Genomic DNA, 13,112 nt, shown 5'->3' on the forward strand with positions numbered 1-13,112 from the left:
TGACAAGGGTGGGGAGAGATTAAAAAAAGACCATGAAGGCAAAGAGTATGTTTTCCATCTGATTCTGTAACTGTCCAGAAGGCAAGTTTTTTTTTTTTTTCACCTCAGCCACACATAATTATGAACACTGCTTTAACATAAAATGCCAGGATTTGACCTGAAGGAATTGCATTTAAAAACAGACTAATTGCTGACATTGTGAACCTGTGCTTGACTCATTTTGGAGGATCGTATTGTGATTGTTTGTGCTGCATTGCATATTACACATACACAGAAAGCATCCGAACAAGGGTTGAAATTGTTTTCTTAGGAAGTCATTAGAGCATAGTTGCATCTGCCTTCTGTTACTTTACTTTAAAAAACCTAATGCAATATTCTTTATTTGCCTAACTGAAATGAGGACATGCTGTTCTATCCCCAAAACTAAAATACGGCTACATTTGGTGGCACTTTATCCGCTACTTCAGCACTGCAGCATACCAGGTAGTTAGTCAAGATCTAGATTTTGCTTTTTAGACCAAAGATTCAGTAACAAAGGGTGTGCTATCTGCAGCCACGGGTTGCTGCTTCTCTACAGCCTGTGTTATATTGTAAAATATGGACATGACGAGGGTAGATGCCTGACACTTTTCATGTTTTAGCATTTCCCCGCTCCTCATTATTCCCATCTGAAACTGCCATACTTGGGGTATATAGTGCTGGCAGAAGGAAAAATGATGATTCAATTTCACAGGTAAAATCACCCGAAACAGAAAGGAGAAAAAAAAAGTCATCGGACAGCGGAAAATCTATTTCAATGTATATCCTCTGTGGGGGAAAAAAGCAGCTTACATGTCAAATATCCAAACCTCTGGATATCTATGACAGCCCAGAGTCGTGCTGACTTTTCTTCTGCTTTACCAAGTGTGACACGATGCTCCAAAGCAACCTCTTCACCATCTTCTTGGCCAAAACAACACCATATGGAGTCGCCTGGAAATTGTCACTTTGACACAGTAGTGATTCACCCTCTGTGTGTGGCTAAATCTAGACAATGAGTCAACAGCGCATCATTTCCTTGGGCCTTATTTAGAATTAAAGCAGGAGATTCTTCAGACATACCTCTGAACCAAATAATGAACAATGTTCTTGATTTTAAAATAAACTAATGGCAGAAGTGGAGGGTATGACAAAAGAAATTCTAGTTTGACTTGATAGTCACCTGAAGCATCTTACTAATTAAACTTACAGTAGTTGGTGTTTGTATGTTGAATGATCCTGAGCTCATATTTGACTGATTTCAAAACGCAAAAGCTGCTGCTGATTCGCTCCTCAGGCCGCGTGTTCAGCACCACGGACAGCGCCGGGCATCAACGCGCGCCCGGTGGACGCTAAAGCAGCACCGGGAGAGAGAGAACAGCTCCTGAAACTTTGAGGTGGACCTTCTCTGACTCGAGCTCTGAGCCCAGGGGGAGGGGGGCTTTAGCGCAGTACTGTCTTTGAGCCACATGATGATACGTCTGATTGGTCTGCTGCTAGATTTCCACGCTTCTCCACTGAACCACCAGCGTGCTCCGCCCCCCCCCTCCTCGCCCCAGACGTCAGCTGCTGGAGAGCGGCCAAGAGTGATTTAAATACGGACAGAGAGGGAAGGTGTCTGTGTGAGAGACAGGAGCGTCTCTGGAAAGAGTGAGAGATAGTGTGTGTGTGCCACACGGTAGAGCAAAGACTGACCAAAAGTTTTGTTTGTTTTTTTGTGTTTTAAATTTCGAGCACCCCCCTTCCACAGAACTGAACAAAGTTTCATCCCCCCAAAACTTTTTATTATCCCACATTTCTGTTTGGCTCTACTTTTTCCACTTTCTTAAAGCAACAAGTGTTGCCGGCTAACAGCTTGTCCATATATTGTTCTGTACTGCTCTTTAAAAAAAAAACAAATGCCAACGACATATTAGCTGCCGTTCAGTGCGCCGTGGCCACCCAGTGTGCCACCGCCGTGACACCGGACTGCGATGATCGTGTCCAACGTGAGCCTGAGCGGCTGCGCAGGGGTCAACAGCGCTGTGTGTGCCGCAGCCGGGGAAGGGCACCTAGGGGGCGGCTCATATCGGTCCACCCTCACCCCGACAGGGAACCTGATCGTGGCTGTGTGCCTGGGCTTCATCGGCACTTTCGGACTTATGAACAACCTGCTGGTGATCGTGCTCTTCTGCCGCTACAAGATGCTGCGGTCGCCCATCAACCTGCTCCTGATTAACATTTCCATCAGCGACCTGCTGGTGTGCGTACTGGGGACTCCGTTCAGCTTCGCCGCCAGCACGCAGGGAAGATGGCTCATAGGAGAAGGTGGATGCGTGTGGTACGGCTTCGCCAACTCCCTCTTCGGTGAGTAGAAATGCGGAATGTAAGAGGCGATGGCCGTATGGACGGTTTGTTTGCGTTTCTGTTACATTTGTAGACTACTGTGTATGTGTATTTCAGATGAGCTTGTGTGAGTGGCGGTGCTGTATGTGAGAATTCTTTCCAGAGCACTGCGCTTGTTAAAGTACAGGCTGTTGAGCCTCATTTCTGGGGTCGCAATAAGGGATATTGAATAATTAGAAAACAATATTGGACTATTTTTCTTCTAATGTCCGTTGTGATGTGCACGGCGCGTGTGTATGATCGTATCCAACTTTCAGAGAAAAGCCTGAAAATCGACGTAGCCCAGATGAATTGAACACCCACAATATGATTCGTATGCGTCGAAATCGAAAACATCAAACCTGTTATTCGGCCAACTGATAAGGTTTTCATGCCTCCGCATAATTAAACAATGTCCCTTTTTCCTCGTAAGCTTTCTCTCTCTATTAATTTTGGGTGAGATCATCCTGTACTCTGCCATATACAGCCGCACAGCGTTAAGGTCTTGGTAAAGATGCGGATTGTCTTAATATTTATTGTTTGCGGGGAAAAAAAGGAACAAATTATAAGCATGGCACGAGCGATGCTGTGGATCATAGTGACTTATAGGATGCGCATCCACTCCGCGGTCCCTGCGGTCGCCTGCACGCAGATGGGCATGTTTTGCCCGAGGTGATGAGTTGTAAAGAAAACAAAAAGCTGTAGTGTCTGGCTCGTGATGGCGCGGTGCTACTGGTCATTATCTCTGGTTAGGGCTGCATGACAGACAGTTGAATCACAACTTCCTGAGCTGCACTTGCATGCGTTTTCACGGCACATTTAGGGAGGCATGTGCTAAAGCGCTAAATGTCATTAAGAACTCTAAACGCACGCGCACGCACGCACACGCACACGCACACACACACACACACACACACACACACACACACACACACACACACACACACACACACACACACACACACACACACACACACACACACACACACACACACACACACACACACACACACACACACACACTTGCTGCTCAGTGCCTATTACCATATAGTTGAGTGTCTGTGCCTGAGGTCACTGAAGTCTCATCACTGTTCATTTAGCTGTACGTGCAGGTCCGGGTGGGCAACGGGGACAGTTTCTGTCCATACGCAGCCTATGGTAGATGTACCAGCAGCTTTTGTTGAAAAATATAATCACCCCAGAGGAAAATCTGTAATGAGGAAAGGGACTCTGGATGACCTTTGCTCAAGAGTGCTGATATTGATGCAAATGGGGCACAATGATGCAACTGAGAAAAAGGCACTCACTCTCTTACCTGGAACTGGGCCCGGCTGGGATACTAAGGGAGAAAAAAGCTAAGTGTTCACTTTTGGAGGGCCATGGAAGCTAGGTAAAAGTTGCAGATTTAGGTATTAAATGATCATAGAATACAGAATAATATCATTTTCCCTGAGCACTGTATTCATCAAAGCTTCAGATGTATGTATTTGAGTAATTTGGATGGATTTAGTTTGATGCTCAATTCTTGAGAAGACTCATTAATCAAATGAGTGTTTTAAACATAATAAATGTTGCTCTATCATCAGAAGTCATTGTCGACACAAACAGGCTTTCTTGTCATCAGTCCCACTAATTGCTATAAAAGCTTTCCAAGGCATTCAAAACAACCTTTGAAGGGACGACAGCCTGAGATAGTGGGTTTTAAAAACACTGATTTCTCCACTCTTTGACATTTACACTGTTTTGGAACATTTGTGCTGCTGTAAATTATATGAGTTTCAAAACAAAGTGCACGTCTCTAAGACTTTTTTTTCCAATTATGATTTGAAACTTACCACTTAAACTAATCGTTGCAGACTTCTCACACAGGAGAAGAGATGCAGTTGGTACAAAAATCATTTTAGACCTTGAGGTTGTTTGCTTGCAGTCGGATTCATACGCCCTCAAGGTTGTCCTTGATTTTACAGCTTTACTTGACTGAATGAGGCAAAGATCAGGGGCCACATGCATAAAACTGTTTAGATTCACTTAAACCGCGTGTACCCACAAAGACAGAAATACGTTTATGCATTCTTTTTGTCAGATTTATAAGCCGCGGGTACGTCTGATTCTGCCTCATAAATCTCAATAATTGTGGAGCTGGGAGCACGTACAAGTTTCGCCATAAATGGACATAGACACACCCTGTTTGCATATTGAAAGTTGTGTGCTGCCCCACCACTCATTAGACCTGTCAATGAGAAATATGGCAAAAGAAAGCGCAATTTCACTGACTGTGGCGCAGCAAGGAGGTTCTCTCTCATTACACACACAGCTGTGGCTATTTATAGCATCTGTAATGCAAATTTAATACGTTTCTGTCAACCATCAACAAGGCAAAATCTCAATCACAATTATTATTAACTGTAAGAAGGATACTAATGATACATTCATAGAGCTCATGTTGAAACAGACTGAAGGTGCTTCACAGTTGAGGATAGAATTAAATGATCATTAACAGGGAGATGGTGCTCACAGAAAATGTGAAGAAAGATGAAATTCATCATTCAGAAATACTTTTTATCATATATAATTGTACCTTGCAGAACATCTCGGTCCATCTCCTCATTATTTCACCACAGCTAAAACTGTGAAGTATGCGTGAGGTGCACACATTATCACTGCACATTGTTTATTTAAAAATACCAGTCTATGAGTGAAAAAATGCAAACACAGCGCCCAGATGCTCACCTGGTTAAGCTACGGTGCCCCTCTGGGAAGCTGGCCTGGGTTTGAACCAGGCCCTTTGCCGCATGGCCTCCCTACCTCTCTTTCCCTCTATTTCCTATCAACCTTCAGGTTTACTTTCAAATAGAATGTATAAAAAGCCAAAAATGACTATAACAGACAGCATGTTTTGATAATCTATAATGTTTTCATCACTTCGCGGCTTTGTTTCAAGCAATACAGCCCATATTAATGACCCATAGCTGGCACTGGCATTCATGGTCAGCTCCTTTTAAAAATGAGTTCCTAAAGTTCATTGGTCATCTGTATAAAAATATGCCAACTTTGTGGATGCCTTTTAATGGGATAAAAAAAACATTTGATAAAATATTAAGAGCTTTTCAGAAATAGAGACCTCCACCTTCCTTTACTACTGGACATTGCACATGTAACTTCTGTAGTCAGCGGCTGTAGCTTCAGTCTGATGAGGTTTGTACAAAGGGCTTATAAATTTTAAAATGTTCACTTCAGTGCGTCGAATCTCCTGATGTTTAAAGCCTTGCTTAAAAACCGGAACCTATGGGTAGAAATGCACTCACAATCTTAGTAACAAACAAACTAAATGTCACAGCTGCTGATACCTGTTGTAACTAAAGATTTTTACTATTTCATTTAAAATAGGATTATCACCTGCTGAACCACCTCTAACTGATGTTAAGCAACTGGCAAAAATAAGTAGAAAACAAAAGGATCAAAAGGTAGATGCTGTGTTTGTTGCTTGTCTGCACCTCTGGGACTCATGGGACGGTGTATTTGAACATCAGAGCATGGAGTGATTGTGAAACAATCAGCACCTGGACATGTACAACGTCTCCCACCTTCTAGAAACCCTGACTAAGATACATTCTTTGTGGTAGTTTCACATCTCTTCATAGTCATTTGGTGTTGCTTTGTGGTAGTTGTGTGTCCTTTTGTGGTAGTTTTGCATCTTTTGTGGTAGTTTTGCATCTCTTTGTGGTAATTTTGTGTCTAATTATGGTAGTTTTGTGTCTCTTTCAGTAACATTTTGCAGGTGAAGTCAAGGGGGCCCTTCTGACCCTAGGTTTGTGCCTGTTAGGCCAATTAAGTAATCCATGCAGCAGGGAAAGGAATTAAAGCCATTACCCAGTCAGATTAATGCAGCATACAAGTCCCTCCCTGGCTTTTCTCACCAGGCTGACCTGTTGCTTTTCTACATCACACAGTAAATTCAACTCAAATTAATTTTCTTAAGTGCCACTCAAATCTGTCAAACTTTTAAATTGAAAACAGAATCACAAACTAAACATCCACTTCCTCTGGGAAAAGTTGGCAATTTCCAAAACAGAATTACATCATTTCAGTTATACTAAAAAGAATAAAGCGAGCCCCCAACGTTTTCTCAGTATCTGGATGTACTCTGATTGTATCTGCTGTCTCGCTAACCCCCGTGTTGTCAGTTTGTATGTCGTGATTTAGTAGCATCTGAAGAGATGTGACACTGACATCTACGAGGAGCCAATTTATTTAAATATTTCTGACAGGACTTTGGTTTCCACAAGCTACAACGGAGCAGGCTGAGAGAGTGCGTGTAAAAGAGAGAGAGGTGGCTCAGAGACATCATTAGAGCTGTCGTTGGTTACGGATGAGTAATTCCTCAATGGGCTTATAAAGACAGTGAAAGAAAGAGCTAGGGAGGGTCAGAGAGAGAAAAAGAGAAATTGATTGTTGAGATGAATAATGCTGGGTGCAGCTTTGAGAAAGTGACTGTGTCTGTCTTCACCAAATCTCTATAAAGCTTTTCTGAATGATCGATGTTCATTCTAATTAGAGGGCATCACTGTCAATGACAAAAGACATTGTTCGCTTGGTGTGGGGACATTGTACTCTTTTTCCCCTTTTTACATTGATTTCTACTTTTTGCTCGCAGTCTCCTTCTTAACCAATAACATCTTAGGTATTTGAATGACTGAACAATTGAAGATGCACCGCTTTGACTTGCCAAGAGCACAAACTGAACACAATTTGTGGAGACGTGTGTGCAAATTCAACCTACACCCTGTGCTCTCCCCATTGCCATAAGCCTCCTGGTATCCATTTAGCTGCTTCACCTCTCCCGCCTGCCTCTTTGTATTTTCTTCCCTATCTCACTGAACTTTTATTTTTTATCTTTTGTCTTCCATTATACTGTGTAAAAACAGGAGAGGATCTTTATTTTGCCTTTATTCGACACAAGGTCTCTGTGTTTCTGCATACTGTTGGCTACCTCCTGCCTCAAGTGCACACAGTCACTGGATTAACCTTGCACTGTTGGGCCCACTCGCTGCATACTGAAGTTAGCTTTTCCTTGCTGTATGCACACTCACACATGACCCAGTACAGCTATGGGCATAGAAATGGATGAACATGTACCGGGGAGAGGAAATACATATACATGTGCATCACGCAGGCACAGCTAGTACCTGGCCTGAATGATGTTAATTTGTTGCGACAGTGAGAAGTAGTCTCAGCAGGGAGAAAGAAAGCAGAACAATGCTGCTCCGCAATAAAGGTCAGAGTGAGCCAGTCGGCTAATGAGCATGTGTAGTTAATAGTGTATTAAAGCACAGACTCATATAGCAGAGACAAAAATATGTTTGGGTCAGAAATTATTGTTAATGATCATCTTTGTGCAGACAGAGTGACTTGTCAAAGAAGTCCTCCTCAAAGTGATTCTCAAATGACTCAAAATCATCCCATCAACAATCCACTTAGTGAACCTGGAGTTTATTAAGAGTGTTTTTAGATTACCAACTGGCCCTGGTACCAGCTCCTCTCGTGGTAAAGTCCATTCAAGTTGATTACCAGAGTCAATCCAAAAGGAAGGAGCCCATTGGTTCGTTTTATGTGTAAGGACTCTTATGCTGCTGCAGAGGTTTGCTGTTATTTTGAGCAATATTAACGGTTGAAAAAGCTGTTTTATTGCCTTCACCGAACTGCTCCGAGCTAATCAGCGTTAGCCACGGATTTCTCTGCTAATAGTTCATACACGAGAAAAAACAGTCTCTATGGCTTATTTGATGTATGTAAGTGGCCAAAAAAAGCATAGGATGGTTTTGTGCTGGAATTATACTTTAATTTGATCTCCCCTCTTTTGTTTTTACCTGTCACAGTAGTTTTGTGCACATCTGATGGCTCAAAGGAAAAGACACTAGGATTTATGGAGCAAACACAGCTTTATTTGATCCAGTGTTTTTCATTCAAACGGTCTTTCCTGGATATGCAGCATCAAACAACTGATACCGAACCAGATGCTTTCTAAAAGACAAATAAGTCAGTAACAGTGATGGAACATCATAGAGACGGCAGAACAAAGATGTTCCTTTTTTCACCCTTTTAATTTAGAAATTATCAGATAAGATGTTTCATTTGGAATATTAGATTTAGCCGCTGCCTCTGATCATGCTGGAAGATGGACGGAGATTGACATTTGATTTCTGATGCTATGAAGTTACACTGTTGTATGAGTGTCATTCACATGATGTTATCGCCTTGAACACCAATATACTGTGTTGAGAGAAAGCATTGTTCTCATCAAGAGGGTGGACATGTGATGGGATCAGCTGATGTAATCAGGTTTTCAAATGAAAAGTGATAAATCCTGATCAATACCACACTTTTGTAAATTCTTACGGCAGAAGATTGCTGTAATTGGTGCAGAAACATGAACGCCAGCCTCTGCATGTGTGTCATGGCTCCATTATACTCTATATTATCAGTCATCCCATACAGTAGATTATGCTACACCACAGGCTCCCAACCTGGATTTTGGGAGGGAAGTCTTCACAGAACAAACTGGGAAATCAAGATTTTAACCATGGAAAAAGAATGAAAGGAGAGTGCTGTCAGTTGTTTTATATGTATCAGGAAATCTCCGGGTGCATACCTGGATCGGTAGATGTGATACACTAAATCTGTGTATCCAATACTGACTGTATTAAGCGGTCCAGGTATTGCCCAGATGTGACCAATCCTAGTATGGCTTACAGGATGTACAGTGCTCAGATAAAGCCTAACATGTCAGGCATTCTCTCCACTTCTGCTATATTCCCTTGCAGAAGGGGGCTTAGTGCAGACCAAGATGATCGTGATTGGTTTAAAGAAAAAACAAACAAGCCAGAGTGTCACTCATAAATGGGTATCTCACAAGCCCTGGTATAAACTGTGGAAATTTCTTAACCCAGAAACAATCAGAGAAAAAAATGACAAGCCAACAGATAAGATAGGATAGCAATGAGCAGATTTGAAAAAAAAACTCTTGTCCAAATATCTGGAAAATGTGTTTGGGATTGGTTGCTATGAGTCAGTCCAGATCAAACAGAAACACAAGTGGGTTGTTGTAAAACTGTGTTGACTTTGTAATATTGCAGTATCAGAGCTAATAAAAGCCCTGAGCTAGCAGTCTGTTCAGGAAAAGCAACATGACCGCAATATCTGGGGGCAGCAGATAGGTATATCACGCTGTGCCAATGAGACTGCAGTCAGGGGTAGTCAATGTACCTGCACACAGACGGACAGGAAAACACTCTGCAGGACCATCATCCAGTCAATCACAGAGCTTAATTTCTTTCCATCTTGTTTTACTGGCTAAAACTTTGTTTTTCCACTCCCACCTCTCCCACCTCACTTTTTTCTTTTATTCATCCATCGTGTTGAGTAGCCGTTGCGTTGGCACCATGAGTGAAAGGCCAGGAGTACTTTCTTAAAAAAGGGGCATCCAGTTCAGCTTTGTGTCACTGCTGCTGAAAATCAATGGGCATGAAGTACGGCATCATGGATCATATTGACTTCAAAACAAATCACAAACCGGATTAATTAGGCAGAGGGGTCAGCATGAACACTGAGCCCCATGCTCCTGCTGCTGCGTCTCTGAAATACTGAGAAAGAAAGGCAGATATATTCTCAAAATCCCTGCATTATTTATGTCTAGCATAGACACTACATGTAGTGCCACTGTTTATGATTGACAGCAGTACGTAAAGGCTGCAGGCCATGTTTGCTATAGTTTATAGCTTTATTATGCTGCATATTCACTCTGTCAATTATTTTTTAAATCCTAACCCTCCCTGTCTTGAAGCTGCAAGTAATGAAGCATCTTTTAGGAACACTTAATTTCAAAAAGAGCTTCATTTACTTGTTTACTTGTGCCATTTTTCCTCACTATAGTAGATACATATTTGGACAGAGAGATTTGATGGCCCCATTGTGAAGTACAGAAGTCAGGGTATTAATAGGAAGAACACATCTGCACATGCTGTCTACAGTGTTATGTTTGTGTATTGTATCTGTAAACTGTTCTTGCAATATACCTGGACGAATGAGAACATTCACAGGCTTCTTGCAATATATTTCTATATGCATGTGTGTAATGGCTACCTATATGTGTGTGTGTGTGTGTGTGTGTGTGTGTGTGTGTGTGTGTGTGTGTGTCGTCTATCCTGTAGGCATCGTCTCCCTGATCTCTCTGGCTGTCCTCTCTTATGAGCGCTACAGCACCATGGTGGCGCCCACTGAGGCGGACTCCTCCAACTACCGTAAGATCTCCCTGGGCATCACCCTGTCCTGGGTCTACTCCCTCATCTGGACCGTCCCGCCGCTCCTTGGCTGGAGCCACTACGGCCCAGAGGGGCCTGGCACCACCTGCTCTGTCGACTGGACGGCCAAGACGGCGAATAGCATATCCTACATCATCTGCCTGTTTGTCTTCTGCCTCATCGCGCCGTTCCTGGTGATCGTGTTCTGCTACGGGAAGCTGCTGTGTGCAATCAGACAGGTGAGGCAATAGGGCGACCTGTGGTACCTTCACAAATGAGCCCAGGTGGTCCTTCAACACTGGCTGACATGTTAAAGGTCACCGGTGATGGGATTTTCAACAATTATACCACATACTCCACATCAAACAAGCAATCAATCAATCAAATGCCACATAAAATCTTGATCTAATGAAGTGTAATACGGTCAGTTTTCTCTCAATGTGTGTATTAACGCAGTGTAATGATAAGTCAGTGTCCTCATTTAGGATCCAAGTGGCCTGAGGGTAGAAGCTCCTCCTGAGCCTCTCAGTGCTGGCCTGGTGTATCCGGTACCTTCTTCCTGACCTCAACAGGGAGAAAAAGCTCTTAAGGTCTTTAGGATCTTTTATTATTTTCCTAGCCTTATTATTGTAGCACATTGCCATAATGTATGGTCAGCTAATCGAACCACTCTTTGCAGGTCTTTGCAGTCTTGTTCATTAATGTTTCCTGTCAGAATGCTATCGATTATACATGAGCAGAAATTCCTCAGTATTTGAGGGTATTCCCTGAATATCCTCAGGCGTCTAAGATTAAACAGTCTCTGCCTTGCCTTTCTAACAATCATTCCAAGAACATCAGGAGTCAGTATGTAGCACCCAAGTCAGGTCCTCAGTGATTTAAACACCAAGGTATTTGAAGATGTCCATCCGTTTCACTGAGGACCTGCTGTTTTTTAAGGCGGACGTAGTTCCTTCACTGCTTCTTCCCAAAGTCCACTTTCATGTTGTCCTGACACCAGTGGGTCGAGTCCTCTACTTCTTTCAGGTAGGCCTTTTCATTGTTTCATTGTGTGTACAGAGAATTCATCAGGGTTCCTTTGGGGTTAAGGATGAGGGTGGAAGAAGTTTGTCTGCCCACCCTCACCACCTGGGGTCTGCCTTTCAGGAAGTCAAGGATCCACATGAATAGTGAGGTGTTAAATCGCAGGTGCTTGAGCTTTGTGGCTAGCCTCAAGGGAACTATGGTGTGAGATGCTGAACTGTGGTTAATGAACAGCAGTCTCACATAGCTTCCTTTCTTCTCCAGGTGAAATACAGTGGTGTGGAGGATGTTTGCAATGGCATCTGCCATAAATCAGTTGGGATGATAGGCAAATTGTAGTGGGTTGATTGAGCTGGGTAATGATGACATTGCACAAACCCTGATACTTAAGGAGCCAGAATGATAAATACGCTGCTGGTAACAGCTCACATGCACTCTGACAACATAAGACACTGCCGTTACTGAAGGTTTAATTACTTCCATTACCCCTAAATGTTATGTTAGTATAACAATAATGCTAAAATAAAACATGAAGCTCATAGGATGGCACCTTTACGTTCATGCCAGCTGATTCAGCAGATGCCGAGTGTCTCACTGTGACAATGTTGCAATATTAACTGCAGCCCAACACAAATCAGCTTCTGAACAGAAGTAGCTACTCTGGGAATAAAACTAAATTATATTAAAAGTCTCTAGATGATGGATATAGCTGTAAATCAAATAACCAAAATAAAGTTAAAATCAATCTCTACTCCTGTAATCTAAATGTCACAAGAGACAGTGTTCCTGTCTTTATTGAGACAGGTGTTTCATAATCTCTGAAACAATGTTTGCCTGTGCAGTGCAGAACGACTGAATTCCTGGGTCTTGAAACATCTTCACTGACGTCAAGCAGATGTTATAAAATCTTTAAAGTTCAAACAAGAAAAGGAACAGTTGTATGCAAGTGTGCATCATGATTACAGTCAACAACTACAAGTGTTATGTAATTCAAATGAAATGATTATTGAATCCTCAGATTTTCTTAAAATAGATGATTTGCTGTTGTGTTACAGCTCATCTCAGAGCTGAATATATGCACATCCACACTCTTTTATTGTTGAGTAACTAAGTCTAAAGTGGACAGGTTTTTATTTTGTCCCCTTTGTTATTCCACTCTTCCACTCTCCGACAGTTAAACATTTTTAAATTCAAACTTCTTCTCCCGACGCTGTGAACCAGTGAACCAAAACCTGCAGCTGCATTTCTAATGGCTGTTTAATAGCAAAGCAAGTTATGGTAATGAATCATGAACTGTGGTTTTACCGCACTAAAACGACCATCGGTCCATAGAATCAGTCTCTGGGTCTTTGTAAGTGGAGCTACATTTTGAGTCACACACACCATTTGGGTCACACTTATCTAAATGAC

The 13,112-nt window shown here is 42.4% G+C and overlaps 1 protein-coding gene across 1 annotated transcript in view; it reads left to right on the forward strand.

The window, feature by feature from the left end:
* Window positions 1–1,991: 1,991 nt before the first annotated feature.
* Window positions 1,992–13,112, forward strand: part of tmtopsa (teleost multiple tissue opsin a) — a gene marked incomplete at both ends in the record, with an annotated part of 61,725 nt that continues 50,604 nt past the window's right edge. Inside the window, 2 exons of the mRNA XM_083928806.1 lie at window positions 1,992–2,364; window positions 10,590–10,918. Coding sequence (XP_083784932.1) covers window positions 1,992–2,364; window positions 10,590–10,918 — 702 coding nt within the window. The remainder of the gene's footprint in view (window positions 2,365–10,589; window positions 10,919–13,112) is intronic.

This window comes from Echiichthys vipera (genome assembly GCF_963691815.1).
Source record: "Echiichthys vipera genome assembly, chromosome: 15".
NCBI classification, from domain to species: Eukaryota; Metazoa; Chordata; class Actinopteri; order Perciformes; family Trachinidae; genus Echiichthys; species Echiichthys vipera.